At 45.8% G+C, this 15,190-nt stretch overlaps 1 protein-coding gene and 1 long non-coding RNA gene across 3 annotated transcripts in view; one reads left to right on the forward strand and one right to left on the reverse strand.

The window, feature by feature from the left end:
- LOC108640552 lies at positions 1–12,279 on the forward strand. 2 transcript variants are annotated; one of them, XR_001921255.2, is made up of 3 exons: positions 1–86; positions 1,553–1,765; positions 11,628–12,279. It is a non-coding gene; the product is annotated as an uncharacterized LOC108640552 (long non-coding RNA). The 2 variants fall into 2 exon arrangements; XR_001921254.2 differs by lacking the exon at positions 11,628–12,279 and adding an exon at positions 6,408–6,862.
- The window catches only part of LOC108640551, a 27,703-nt gene continuing 19,702 nt past the window's right edge, over positions 7,190–15,190 (reverse strand). Inside the window, exons 7-9 of the mRNA XM_018077417.2 lie at positions 11,482–11,554; positions 8,856–9,036; positions 7,190–7,322 (exon numbers count right to left, since the gene is read on the reverse strand). Of these exons, the coding sequence (XP_017932906.1) occupies positions 8,905–9,036; positions 11,482–11,554 (205 nt within the window). The 3' untranslated portion in view covers positions 7,190–7,322; positions 8,856–8,904. The remainder of the gene's footprint in view (positions 7,323–8,855; positions 9,037–11,481; positions 11,555–15,190) is intronic.

The following is a 15,190-nucleotide window of genomic DNA, read 5'->3' on the forward strand; positions in this document are numbered from 1 at the left end:
TGTTGCAAATGAGCAGCACCAAATTACATGCAAGTCATTTCAGAGGAGAAAAAAGCTGTTGGAAACAGAAATCATGAGGACTTACAGTATGTATTTCTCTTCACGTGACATGATTAACCATTCAGATTAAGACCATTCTCTTCCTGCGGCTAAGAATACATCCTCTTCTCAGATTTTGCTTGAAATAGCGCATTTGTCCACGACCCCTCCCTGCAACTGCTGTGCCCTTCCCAGTATAGCTCTGTGGTGTCTGTGACTGTGTTTTCTCAGTCTCACTAACACATCATTTTCTCTGAGGCCCCTGTACTGTAGGCTGGAGGCATTATACAATAGCTGCCAGCTTTGCATTGAAAATATGCCAATAAGTTCAGCAGAAGAATTCTGCTATGCTTTCAGCACACTTTTCAAAATGTGATTTCTGTGTACAATCATATATGCTTGCAGCCTTTTCATACATACTAATTGTATATCTAATAAGAGGTGGTTGGACAGCAAATAAAAGGATGCACAACACTGAGATGCTGTAGGTAGGAAAACAGATCTAACCTAGGTCTGAAGACATCACCTTCCTGGTGAAACATAACACTACAGTGCCCATATTTTCTGTGTCAAAAATGTGAAACATAGAAAGTGTTTGGGCCAGAATTTTTTTAGGGTTGCAAAAGACAAAGGGGACTTTTTTATAACAAAAATGTGTACTGAAGCTGCTGTGCCAGGTTCTGACTCAACACAGACGCATGCATACTCCTCAAAGTGGAAGATTTTTCCAGTAATTGAGTGGACTGAATGAGCTCATCATGACCCACTGAGCAAGTTTTTTTAGTGTTTGTTTTGAGCAAGAGAACAGCTTCGATCAGTGTTTGCACTCAGTTGACTTCTCCCCTCTTCCCAAACTTTTGTTGCTTTCATGAAACACCCATTCCATTTGGCTCCTGTTGGTAAAAGGAGCAATTTTTTCCTAAGTGTGGCCACAGGACTTAAGTAAATATCGCTGAAGCATTAAATGTATTAATGAAATGTATTTAATATATTAATGAAATGACACTGCAGGCATTGTCGAGTTGCAGGATCACCAGAGCAGGTGAGGGAGAAGAGTACTGTCCAGGAAAGCCAAGAGACACAGTTGTTCCACAGAACACTGCAGAGACAGACAGTGCATCCTTGTGCAGGAGGCTGAGGGGAATTTGTGAAAGTGGAAGACCATGAATCACTGCAAACAAATTATGTGATCACCAACTGGCACATTCTTCTTGTCCTTCCATATCCTGATCTGATTTTGCTATGGTTACCTATGCGTCTTGGTAGTATTCTGCCTGCTGCTCTGAGGGGCATTTTTGCTGCTTGTCATTAGGTATGAAACCTAACATGCTGTAAAGGTTGAGGAAAAGGTCTTGAACCAAGTAATTTTTGGCAGGAGTAGCTGTAATTCCCTCAGGGCCACAGCTGCAGATTGGACTTTGCTGCAAACACCGCAGTCCTTGTGTTCCTGCCTTTGGGGAACGAGTCACAGATTTTTACAAGTAAATATTGCACAACGTTTTCCTTTCTGCAGAGTTGCCTGCTGAGGTCCCTTTGACAACAGTGTCTTTCAGGATTCATTTGCACCTTTCATCAGGACATTTTGGAGAAAAAAATGGAAGGAATTAATAGCTATCCGTAATTATGCCTCAGATTGGCAGTACCTGGGGGTAAATGGAGCTCATATCTCCAAGTTGCCATTCCTGAGTTTTAGCCACCAACCTATGCTCCCTTCTTTCTGCAAATGGTAAGTACCTATTGCTTTACACAGTAGGCAAAGACAATTATGCTCTGGACTTTGAAAGAAAAGGAACATTGGTGAATACATAACTCTACTAAGCAGCACTTTCATTTTAAAGAAAACGCTCTCCCGTTTTCACACCCAAAAGGAACAGCCTGCTTTCTTTCAAGGTCTCACCAAAGAGTAGGAAAGGCACCCCAGAGCCCTGCCTAAACAGCTTTGGGCTCTCCAACTGAGCATTTTAACAACTTAATTGTGGCCACAACAGCCTGCAGCACAATGTGCCCAGCCACGGCAGATGAGGTTGAAAGGAAATCCACAGGTTTCTCCAGTTCTCTTTTTCAGCTATATTTGGAAATGTGGTCAAGCCCAGGTCAGGCTGACCTGCAGAGCTATCTTCAGACAGCCTTTGGCTGCCCTGCCACATGAGAGCAGGTTTTCAGTTCCAAGCAAGGTGGCCCTGATGGTGAGAAACATAGCCCAGCCTGCTCAGCTTGCGCTGAGGTTGTCCACGTATACTGGTTTTGTGGCACAGGATCAAAGGCAGCTGCCAACTCCTGTCACTCTGGCCACCAAAGAGCTATGGGCTGGTCATGGGTCTGAGCCACTCACACTGCAGGCAAGGTTGAAGGTGGACCTGAAGGTGCACTTGCCTGCAGGTGGGAATGAGACAACCAGGCAGAGCAATGCCCCATTATCTCCAGACAAATGCAAGCAAAAATGTTAACCATTCCATGAGACAAGCCTTTTATGATTGCCTCTCACTAGCCCTGGTGAGAGACACGGAGAGGGAGAAAGCTGCACATCACAGCCGGCAGGCAAAGAGTCCTTTACAGGGACGCCCCTGAACTATTATTACCATCACTCTCCTTCTTTATAAAGCCTTCAGATAGCTTTCCAAGATGGTATTTTTGTGACCAGACAAAGGTCAGAGTCCCTGCTATGATAAATCAGGCCTGATTCGGAGGCAGGTTCAGCTGACAGAGTCATCTGACCAGCGCAGCTGTGCACAAACCCTGAACCAGTTCCCTTCCTATGTTTCTGTCAGGCTGGGCACGAAGCTCAGACATCTGCTAGTTCCTGAATTACAGCGTGCACGCAATAACGGACGTGCCCTGCTCGGGGAAGCTTGTGTTTATTATTCTCCAAGCTTTGCATCAACTACACACACAACCAGACCGCAGCGTCCGGTCACCAAATCTGCTGTGTGCAGCTGCTTTGGCTGCAAAAATGAATGGTGACTTCGTAAGCCTGTGGCTTCCCTAGAAAAAAAAAAAAAAAAGGAAAAAGTTTGCATTTCTCCTTTTCTGTGTTGCCAAATCCTTCCCTTTGAGAAACTACGCAAAGTGCTGCTTAAGTAGCCTCGCACCTGTAAGGGAGGCAGCAGGCACAGCTCATATCACCCACAGTCCACAGCTCTGCTAATGTCCAGCAGAAATGCTTGGGGATGGTTCACAGCCACCTGGTGAGGGCCAGTGCATGCAAGTGCTGCCTGGGTTTTGGGAGGATTGATGTAAACAGTGATCCAGTGCAAGGACAGCTGGCCCTGCACCACTTCCCACAACATGTCCTGGGCTTGTGCTATCGTGCCAGCCTGGGCACTAGTGCGCCCCCCAGCCCTGCTCCCACGCCTGTGCCTGCCTACTGAGGGGCATTTTGTGTTTCTCCGCTATGCTGCCCTGCTGAGCAGCTCTGAATCATCCCCTGCACCAGCAGGCAGGAAACTGCGGCTGCCAGGCCCCCAGCGAGCTGTGTGCAATGCCAGGGTGCCCCTCCAGACCCAAAAATGCCAACGTTGGGCTGAGCAGCAGCTGGGGTCCCCCCACAGCCAATACCAGGGTCCAGGGTGAGCTCACAGCTCACAGCTGTTGTCCCACAAATGAAGCTGAAATCCCCTTCTGCCAGCACCACCGAGCTGCACCACTTTGACCTTTTCAGGGAAATCTGCCTGGACATTTTGGCTCTGCCCCCCTAGCAGCCACAGCAGAGGGGGAGCTGAGCTGGCCAGCTTGCAGGGCTGACCCCACTGTAAAGGTCAGAGAGGCACAGCCTGCCCCACCACTCAGGGGCTGCCAAGCCTGCGAACTCAGCTGTTGTCTTCCTGTGACTACGGCTGCCATCACTGCTTGGAAAGGATACAAGTGCGACCCTGGTATTACAGCAGTTTGGAGAGCGTAAGGCCATGGTCTCAGATGGGCTCTCAGAAGCAGGCAGGGTGCTCTGTGCTGGCTCCTTTCCAGGGAAAACTGAGAAGGGTCTGCACAAGAAGCTGCTTTTAGGGCTGATCAGTTCTCAGAGCTACCTACTCCCAACTCAAAGGGCCAGGCCTTGTGATCCACATAAGCCGTTTGTGTCTGCTTGAAAGAAACAGTAAAAATCCCCAGAGACTCAGAAATTGTAAAGACACGGCAAAAAAGCCCAAAACTTCAAGCCTGTGAGCACCACTCCCAAGCATACACAAATTGCTTCCATATTTTACAAGTTTTGAAGAGTGTGTGTGTACACTTTGTAAATCAGCAAGCTTGACCCTGAAGCCATCCAAAACTCATGATCAAAAACTTCTGAGTTTTTGAGGTTCAGGTGACATCATTCTCCAAAGGGTTGCTTCATCTAAGTCAAAAAAAAAGGTAGGAATTTTTGAAGCAGAGTAACAGAAGCCCTGAAAACATGTTTTCTGTGCTAGGAAACACAATGCATAATGAGGACACACACAATCCCCTCAGTATAAGTGAGAAGCAAAGCAGCCCCCTTTTTCTGCGCTTACAGGGCTAAAATGATGTGCAGACAGAAACCTGTGATGTTTGAGTGTTCAGAAACAAAATCTGTCCCATGACGTCTGTGCCTTTTGTCTAGCCTCCTGTACCTCTGCATCCAGTTTGGAGATCACAGGCATGGCATGGAGACATGGCTGAGGGGGTGCTGCCACTGTAGTGCCTCTGTAGTGCCCCTCACTGTAGTGCCCCTGGGTCCTTCAAGGACAACAAGATCCCTCTGACCCCCATCATACCCCAGTCAGGTACAGAAATGTAGTGACACCCATTTCCAGCAGAGAACTGAAGACAAAGACCCCAAGGACTTGCTCTGGGGCAATTATGGTTCCCATCCCACCTATCTGCCTTGTCCAGGCACTGTGGATTTCTGCCAACACTGCTGAACTGCTGTGGTTGACACTTTGGTGTGTCAAAGTTGCCCAGTACCAATTTCAGTCTATAACATCCCAAAAAACGTTAGGCTGTGGCCACTACCAAGAGAGCTCAGGTTTGCTCCCTTACCTCAGCAGCGCTCCTAAGGGCTGAGGCTGTGAGAGCAAGTCATGCAGTCCAACAGGAGCAGATCGGTAGGGCAAAGCACTTGGGACTGAGGATATTACACCCATGTAGCACATCTTTTAGGAGGGGTTGCATCAGACTAGCTGCAGTTTGGCTCAATGAACTGAGCTGGGAAGCAGATGGGGTGTTTCTGGGGAGCATTTTCCAGTTTAGTCTCCTCCACCAGAAACCCAGCCTATATACTGCGAGGTCACCCCACAAGGTGAACAGAAGTGGAGTGTGTGGGAGCAACCAGGACATTTGCTCAAAAGGGCATCTCCAGCCTGAACTGAGCCAGTAACGCAGGGACTTCCAGCTCATCCATCTGCCCTGGGCACGGGAGTGGAAGAGCCCCATTGCCACTCTTACCAAATGCTAAGGGATTTGTATGAGCAACTTAGGTGGACAAGGCATCCTGACACAAGGCACAAGCACAGAGGGTGCTGGCTGAGAAGAGGAAGGAGGGGAAATATGTTTAGAACAATGTGCTTACAAATGCTGCAGAGGAGGGTGGGCACAGTGACAGCCGCTCCCTGGGATCCCAAGGGACAGAACAAAGTTTTCCCCGCCATCCCACGTCATCCCCATTTCCATTCCCAGCCCACACTGTGCTCCAACAGGCTGTGGTGACAGAGGAGAGAGGTGCTCCTCAACCCACAGCTGAGGAAAGGCCTGCACATGGGAGTGGAGGTGGTGCAGCAGGGGCATCCAGCTCAGCCCCAGGCTCCTCTGGGAGAAGGCAGTTGGGCGGGCTGGCCTGCAGCCCAGGCAGCTCCAGAAAGGATATGAAACCCCATCATTGTGAAAGCAGGAGGTGACAGTTCATGCTAAGGCAAGGGGCTCCAGAGTGATCTTACTGCCAGCATGAGGTACAGCATGCTGCTACTCTGCACCTCCTTAGAGCTCTCTCCCAGGCACAAGCAGCCACAGCCAGGCTCCAGGAGTGTTGTCCCTCTCCACTAGCTGGGGCAGCTGACAGCATGGCCAACACCTTCAGGACTTGTCATATATCTGTCTTTAGAGTGAAGAATAAAGAGAGGAAGATAAATGTCAATATTTGTGGCAAAAAAAGGGGGTGTAAAATCCTGAAGGTCCCAGGTAGCACTAGTGTGGAATTCCATGAAAAAGCAGGGCCATCTCAAACAGCCAGATGCCTATGAAATGTTATTTCTGGATACCGCTTCAGAACTGACTTGGAGGGAAGTGTGACATTTACTGAGTCACCTCCACCACTTCCTGCAGCACCTGGAGCTTACTTCAAGGGTTCTCATTTAGATACTGAGAATTTGCTCACTGTTCAGGCTGAAAATAACACCGTTTACTTTTTTTTTTTTTAAAAGCTCTGCTGAAAGCATGATCTGTGATGCAACAGCCTCCAGTGCAGCCCAGTCCCCATGTGCAGTTCACACAGCACAATGAAAAAGCAATTTAAAAGTCGTCAGTCACCTGGTACTTCTCCCAGGAGGTAATCAGCAACATCTAGCTGCTTTGCCCTTGGATCCAGCAACAGGCAACAAAACTTTCTTTTTCCAAGCCACCCAAACCATGCTGCATCCTGAACACTGATGGAGGTTTTCACCACTTCCTCTGGCTACACCAGTAAGCTGCGGCCTTCTCAGCCTCCAATATATGCTGCAGCAGCTGCATGGTGAACTGAAATAATTTTGAAGGACAGCTCTGAATCTCTGCCTTTATGAAGAGTCATTCAAGGCTCCTGTGTTCCTGCTTGTTCCTGCCAGAGCCCTCCGGGGCTCAGGATGCACAGCCTCAAAGTGCAAGCAACTTCAGAGAAGAGGAATTGAAAAGAAAAGCCAAATCTAATTTAAAAAAGAAACCAACCAAACACCCAAATATATCTTTAGTTTCATATATAAATTATTTTTGCACATTTTGTCTGTATTTAAATACTCCCCTTACTGGGGATGTAAAACTCTGATGAATTCATTGTGTATAAAACCATTTAGGCTTTAAGCACTCTTGTTTTGATATACAGTTTGTTAATAAGGAAAGGACATATTTTCTCCCTTGGTATTACAGAATTTACACAACATTTCACATCCAATCCAAAAATATTTGTGGTGTTTCTTTCAAAAGTTGAAGCTGGATAAAGGATATTTTGTCCTTCCAAAGACAAAACCTTTCATTAAATGCCGTTACAATTGCAAAGGATCAGCCATCGAAACCCAAGTGTCTTTGTTGGCAACGCATCCATTAAAACAACTCCTCGAACAGGATATGACATGTGAGTGTTTAGTCTGTGGAAAAAAAAAAAGAAAAAAGCAAAAAAAGCGTCAAATGTCAAAATGTAGAAATGTCAAAGGTGAAAGAGGAACTGGGTTGTTTGCTGTTAGAAATGCCTCCTCTTGCATCACAGTGGCCTGTGAGAGCCATGCACGCAGAAAGACCATGGAAGTTCTAGGAAAGGATGAAAAACCTTCCTTTCTTGTGAAATACACAGTTTTCTCAGGGACCATTCCAACTCAGAGTCAGACAGGAGTAAAAGTGCAAAGCTGTCTGAGGAGAGCTGCAAAACCATGTTTTTCTGCCCATGCATTTTGATGGGAAGGCCCCTGGGACCCGCTGCACAGCAGCTCTGCAGCACAGCAGTGGGAGGGAGAACAGTGTTTGCCAAGCCAAGAGCAAACCCACCAGAGCAGACACTGTGTCGATGCTCTGCCTGCTCCAGGGCTTTGGGCAGACTCTTAAATTTAAGGGGATAGTTCATTTGTTTCCACTCTCTCCTTTGTTTCTCTAATCTGGGATACTGAGCAAAAGGCACGGAAAAACGTAATGTGGACAATAAACTGCCTATTTAAAAAAACTAATACTATGCCTCCAGGGCCTGGGAGGTTTCACACAGGTACAAAAATGGATATTCAGTTCTGAAAAATGAGACTGGACAGAGTAAAACAAAATTATCTTCTTTCCAGCTGGACATATTTTACAGCCTTTCTGTCTGCTATATTAAATAGAAGACAGGAAAGACCAGTTGGGATGTGCACTCAAGATGAGATCTTCTGATCATCTCTTTTTTTCCTCTTTCTACTCATAAACCTGGGGACTTTGCTCAGCCAGCCTTTGAAATCTCATTGCAGGCTGAGGCTGGTTATGAACCAAAACAAGGAGGGGGCTGTTGTGGACAACTGTGCTTGCTTTCTGTGGGATTTGTTGGAAGAAGAGGTGTGCTGCATTTTTACTGGAAGGGATGATTAATCATCTAGAAGATGCAAACACAGAGAAAAGAAATAGTATCTGTTGAGACACTTCCAGCTACATGTCCATCCTGCCCCTTGACCAGCATCTGCCTGGCCTTGCGGGCAGGCTCAGCACCCAATGGTCTCCAGGGCTCTAAAACACATGAGGCTGCAGGAGAACAGCTGGGTGCCAGAGACAGGCACCTCCCGTGCCACCGCCAAGGCAGCAAGATCCTGCACACTGCCACATTCTTCATAAAATTACAAAAAGTGTTAATTTATAGCAAATCCTACCCAATTAAAGATGATAAAGCTCTGCAGTTAATCAAGCTGATTAAATGAATTAAACTTGTTAAGAACAGTTTTATCAAAACATTTACATTTCTACTGAGCAGAGATTCATGTGACTTTGAGCTGCAAAGTACACAGTTGCCATGAGAGGACTAAAAAGAGGATTGGGAACATTAACCATGTAAAAATCAAGTCTACTGCTGCATCTCCCAGCATTCATTTAAACAAAAGAGCTTCTTGGCCCATTAATTTCATCACTGTGTCAGGTATCTTCTACTTCCTGGAAACAGAGGCATTGCTTACCCACTGTGGGAGGTGACACATGTCCAAAGGGGGGGAATTCGTCCCTGCCTTATGAAACATCTCCAAGACAATGTGTTGCAAGAGGTCCTGGGAGAGCAGCATCCCTCACCCAACCCATGGTGTGCCCCCATGGCATGTGTTCAGGTAAAACAATGGCCTCATCTCCTGGGTCTGAGAGCACCTATAGAAGAAACACATATGTAAGAGTACACAACACAAACGTTTCCATAGCTGTCTGAAAGATTAAAGTAAAACAGCAGGAGATTTTTTCCTTACATATAAGTCTGCTCAGCTTCAGTCCCCACAGAGATGGGTTCAATAAAGGCTTTAAATGCTTAACTTCTTAATTTAGACACTCCATCTTTAGCTGTTAGCCAACCATGGAGAAGTGTACTGCTGACAGCTACTTGAAGTTCCTCCAGTATCCTACATCCTTCAGAAGAGAGCAGAGCAGGTTGGTGGTGACATTCCATTTACCTGTGCCACATCAGGACCCATCAGCAACCTGTCCTCCCAGAGCCTCCCTTGATGGGGCTAAGCTGAGAGTAGACAGACCTGTAATGGCTGAACACAGGCTTAGCTGAGGTTGAAGGTTTTCTCTGAGCTTATGGAAAGAGCTTACACAGCACTCCACACCTATTTTAGAATAAAAAACCTGTGGGGGGGAGAGATGACTGTCTCTCTGCTAACTGTAGAACAACTCATGATGAGGGGACTTACACTGAATGCCTCACTTATGGACAGCTCGAATAAAATCATGTCCTTAAATATTCCCGGCAATATAAACACCAACTGGATAACAAACCATGGCCAGGAACAGGGGGTCTAACCACACAGCAGCAAGTATGCCTGCTTGCCAAAAGGGCAGTCGTCACATGCATGCAGAAGGCAGGTTAGTGTGGGTTTCAGATCCTTCTCAAATATTTAGCCCACCTCATTGATGGGTTTTCTTTGCTGCTGCAACGTGCACTGCTCTCCATGGCAGGTAGTTTGAACATTGTAAGTAGCACTGCACCCACAATAATTTCCTACCAAATGAGGATTTAAATAGTGAGAGTGCATAATCCCAACTGAAAAGGCATTAGGAGTAGGCCTTCCCCTTTCTCTCAATGAGCATATTTAGAAGATCTGCAACTTCAGCATTTTGCAGAGAGTTCTGCTAAGGCAAAGACAAACTTGGCATTGGCGCTCCATCTTCTGTGCCATATGCTTCATTCATCTGAGAGTTGTTTTTCCTGCAGGGGAGGGTGGATTGGCACGTATGGAAATTCATTAAAATTATTTTGTTTGGTTCTTTGTGCTGGCCACCATCTCCATTTTAATTTTTATTTCTCATGCCCAGAACAATCTCAAAACAAAGACAACTTCTCCTGAAGCACAATAAATATTCTCAAAAGCAGTGTCTGAAAGGCCATGCTCCTTGGATGATCCTGTAAAGGTTACAAGTTGTGGCTGGAGTATTTCTAAAGAGGGTGATAGAAACCAAGAGACTGAAAATAAAAGTAACACATGTTAAGAAACCAAATATACTGACATGCCATGTAACTACCTGGGTATTGGCAAAGGTACCATCTGCTTATGTGCAAGTCACTTCCCTGGTTTTGCAACAACAAGTCTCTCAAATGATGCTTATACTGAGTTACCTATTCCATTTTTCACTGCTTGCCGGATAAATGGCAGCTTTTTTAATAGGAAGACAGATGTTTGATTATTTTAGGTTCAGGGATTCTGGCCAATTCCTTCCCAAAAGTGGCTAGGGTTGAATAGCCAAAGAAAATTTATGCATTTAAACTTAATGATGCTTAAACACTGCAAGTAACAACACAGAAATGGACAGAAGCCTGAGGGGTAGCAGAAATCTCCAAGAAAAGGACTTTTCTGTTCAGACAAACTGCCAGCAGCTCCTGATAGCGACCATTATGATTGTATTTCCATGTTCTGCCCTTTAAAAGTATATATTATTTTCAGTTAAAAATAAGTCTGAATTCATTTTTGGAGTCCTGTGATGTTTCTGCACCTAATGGTTTCCAGGTCTCTCCATAGGCTGTAGCTAGCTTTTGTTTATCCATACAAGACAAAGTTTTGAAGAGTTCAGATCTCAAAAGCAGAAAAAACAACTCATGACCCACAGGCAAACAGAGTGGGACATTTTGCTCCACAGCTTTGGAGAAGCTTCCAGCTCACTGCTGGTTTAACGCAATGTACTGGGGAGCTACACTGACAAAGACCTTTTGTTCCCCCCTTTCCCTGTTTATGAGGTTAGGTACAAACCCCATTCTATTTCCACTTCTAATGCCTGCAGAGAAGAAATAGTCAATAAGGTTTCATAAGAAAGATGAAATCTGCACAGACATCCTAGTAAATGCTCTTCAGGTAGTGCATGTTTCACACAGGTTGGTGTTAGGTGTCATTTGCAGATTAGGTTGAAATTGGGTCTTTTCACGTCCTAATGTACACTGAATATAAAAATGAAATGTCACCTGCACACACAAAGTGCATACACCATTCCAAAGCATATATACCTATCCAAACAATTAGCTCTTAAAACCTCTGCATGAGTTTCAGCAGAATACATTAGTGCTGAGAATAACCAAGGACTGAACTTCTCCAGAGGAGCCTTGCTCACCATTTTAATGCCACTCTCTTTCCATGCAACCAAACTGTCAGCCTGCTCAGACCCCAGGGAGTATCCAGTGTGGCTGTGAATGGAAAGATATCATTATGAATTATGAAAATGTAAAACATTTCTTTTTTTTTTTCCTTTTTTTACAGGGTCATTTTGGATGCAGCAATGAGGAAGAGTGCATGAACTTCAGTCTCTAGTTATGATTTCAAACTCACAAAAAAATCTGTGAAATGGGGGATTGGAAAGGAAAACAGCAATTAACAGCTCCTGACTAGGACATGGGCAATGCCAGGAAACATTCAGAAAAATAACCCATGGCAGTTGCTGAAAGGGGCCTAGCAAATGGATAAGAGGGAGTAGCAAACTAGATGCTGGTTTATAAAATGAGAGGGTCTGATTTTGACCTGCAGAGAGGTGAAGAACATTGTATCACAGAAGAGAAGGGAGATGGCTTCTCTCTGCAGGGTATTGCTGAGTCTGAGCCATCCTCTGAACAGAGAAAGCAAATGCAGGCATTCGTGTGTCAAGGAGACATCATATTGGAAAGAATTCAACAATGAACAACAATCAAATAACTAAAGGGAAGATTAAATAACTAAATAGTACAGTTTGGATAAGTAAACCCCTACGAAGAAGATAAAATCATTTGAAGGTGTCAACATCAAGGAGAGAGCACTGTTTACACAGCTCTAGATAAAGCGTAACAAGAAAGGAAAATACCTTTTCCTGCAGAAAGGGAAAATGCAGACTGGCAGTAAGAACTGCTAACCTGCTGCTGCTGACCTTCACAGCCCTTCCAGCCCCCTACAACCCCCTACAACCCCCTACAACCTCCAATCCCCTTCCAACCCCCCTTCCAACCTCTGTTGGTGTAGAGGTTGTCAGGTGAGCACCCAGGAGTGCTCAGAGCCACTATAGCAACATCTTTCTGCAAAGCAACCTGCCACACATGTCATGTGTGCTGCACATCAGCAGGTAAGGGCCAGCATTACCATCCCTCTGCACCTCTGCCTCCTGCAGGGAAAGAGAAATCCAAAGTGTTTCTCTCATGCTTCACCATCACTCAAATACATTTGATTCATCAGCAAAACACGAAGTCCAGTAAGTCTGTAAAACAGCCAGTCCACACCTGGAGCCTGCAAATGCCACATTACAAGCTCAGGTATTTGCCTGTAGCAATCAGCTAACCCGATGCGTAGCAGCAAGATTTCATGTGCTCATGTACATGTTTTCTGGTGTGGCCATCCACAGAGGCAAAGTTTCTCATTTCCCCCTGTGAGCGCTGTCTGCATTTGTTTAACTCTTCCCATTAATGATGACTCGCTCAAGCTCAAATACACCATGCTGGATGTCTGCCTCAGGCAGCCTCTTTTGGTGAATTTTAGCTAAAATAATTCAACCGCCTCCTAGAATAAGATTAGGAAGATATATGTTAGCTTGCTCTGTTCAAATCAAGAGATTAAACATGTCTATCTTCAGAGGCTGATACTGATAGACAGAATCGGGGAAGGAGGATGTGCCTTCGCAAGGGTCCTAGGTTTTCTCATTTGTGGTCAAGTTACAAGTTATACAAGGTTTCACTCTGCACCTGCCTCATGGGGGTTTGTTTGAATTTGGTAGATAATTTAACTGAGGACTCCATCTGTTTTGGCCTTGCTGTAGGCCAGGGACACAGGTGCTGCCTACCATCCCCAATGCTGACAGCTGGAGTCTGCTGTGGCCTGAAGGTGAAGCAGGGATCCTCCCGTCCTGCACAGCTGCAAGGAGGCAGGACAAAGACCTTTCCCCATACAGCCTCCACTCCCTTGCCGAGAACTGTCTGCCCTGGGTATTAAAAGAGGTAGAGCTGTTGTGGGGAAAACCAAATATTTACATATGCATTTGATCCTGTAGCTAAAAGCAGCCCTATCATGATGCCTGTGCAGATGGGACTCAGGTGGCAAGGGCAGTGTTAAATCAGGCGTTTCTAGCTGTCCAGTGCTTGACCCTACAAGCTTCCCATACTTTCAATCTACGTCAAATTTGTGTCATTTCCTTGATTTGCAGATGGCAAACTGAAATAAAAATGCAGGAATCCCATCATGTGGCATCATACTGTCTACCGCATGACTCACTGGCAGAACTGGCGCTTATTCTCAGCTGTTAATTCCATCATGCTTGAAAAGCAGAGTAGCTGGGAATACTGATAGCCCTACAGCCTCTGCTGAGGGAGCAGGCAGAACTCATCCACAGCCTGCACCAATAGCTTCCCCAAATATTTGCTGACAACAGACACCTACTGTGCTACAGAAATCCCTGGGTTGGCTGTGTCCCAGGTTCTGCAGGAGGTATGATCTGGTGAGGAGATATATTCCCAAATCTGACTCCTCCTGCCCCTCCTGGTCCTTTCAGCCTGTCTTCTGCTTTGGTCCTGCTCCCACATCTACTTCAACACCTGTCATTAGTTCCCCTCTCCAGGCAGGGGGTCCTCAGCCCTTGTGCTGCAGTAGGGCTCCCTCTCTCCTTCCCTTCCTCCCTCGGCCAGGTCCAGCCCTAGTCAACATCAGCCTTCCTGCATGTTCATTTAAGTGTTGGCAAAGGAGCACATCCAAGAGTATCTCCAGCACTACAGTGACCCTGCCAGCACAGAAAAACAAGGTCAAAGAGCTGCTGCTCTGCACCTGCAGCAGGAGGCTGCTCTGTGCCGGCCACACCATCGTCTGTGATTTAGCCACAGGATTTGAACAAGTTTCCACTGAGCAAGTGTCTTCAGAGAATTCAGATTCTAACTCTTAAGAAGTTTCTGTTGAGTGTCTGAGATCTGAGGCTTCTTTTATTTCCTAAGGTTTCTCAGTTCAACTTATTTTTTTCCCCCATGAAAAACAACCAAAGGTGCGTTCCTGATATCTGCCAAATTTCAAGCCTCTTCCTCAGAGGCAGAAAGTGCTAGAGTTTCTCAACAGATCACTTTAAGAACATGTTTGAATATGAAGAAAAAAAATTGTTTCTCTCATCTCTTTCTTGTAAGCAAGTAAAAACATTTTTTGCTGAAGCTTCCCAGATGCATTCAGCCTGAGATAGATACTCAGAACAGAAAAAACCAGCTAAGCAGTAGACAGATAACATTTTCGGGGTTTACAAGCAACTAAATATTTGGTCTTATAAGAAATGTTGGATAGCCTTAAAAACAGACAGAGGCATCAAGGTCATCAAGTACGTGTAATTTAAACTGAGCTTCTGCTGAGTCAGGAGGGGAGAAACAGAAAATGCATGAATTTGATGGTAATTTCCCCAAATTTGTGAATGCTTTTGTACTTTCTAAGAAGACTGTGGTGAAGAGATTTGCTTCCTTTGGAGGTGCCTGTGCTCTGCCACAAGCTGCCTGGGCAGAGGCTAAATGAGCTTGGCAGGTGAATCTCCCCTAGGATCTCCACTGGATCTCCATGAGCCCACTCTGGGATCTGGAGCTGTATCTCCCCCTTTTCCCAGCACTCATAGACCTCTGGAGAAGGCTACTCATTCTACAGGGGCACCATGGGGATGCAGGTGCCAAGTATACCTGTTGCATTGCTCAGGGCTCAGTTGGGAGCCAGGCACAGAGTGCTGCTGAGCTGGGTAGGGGAGCAAGGGCCCCAGCTTTTCGGGTTTATCGTGCATCTGTGGATTATTTAGAGCCTGGAGTAATGGGCACCCTCAGTGAAGAGTGCTATCAAAAAAAGGGAAAGCTGTG

This window comes from Manacus vitellinus, unplaced genomic scaffold (assembly GCF_001715985.3).
Source record: "Manacus vitellinus isolate BGI_N305 unplaced genomic scaffold, ASM171598v3 scaffold_37_pilon, whole genome shotgun sequence".
Lineage (NCBI taxonomy): Eukaryota > Metazoa > Chordata > Aves > Passeriformes > Pipridae > Manacus > Manacus vitellinus.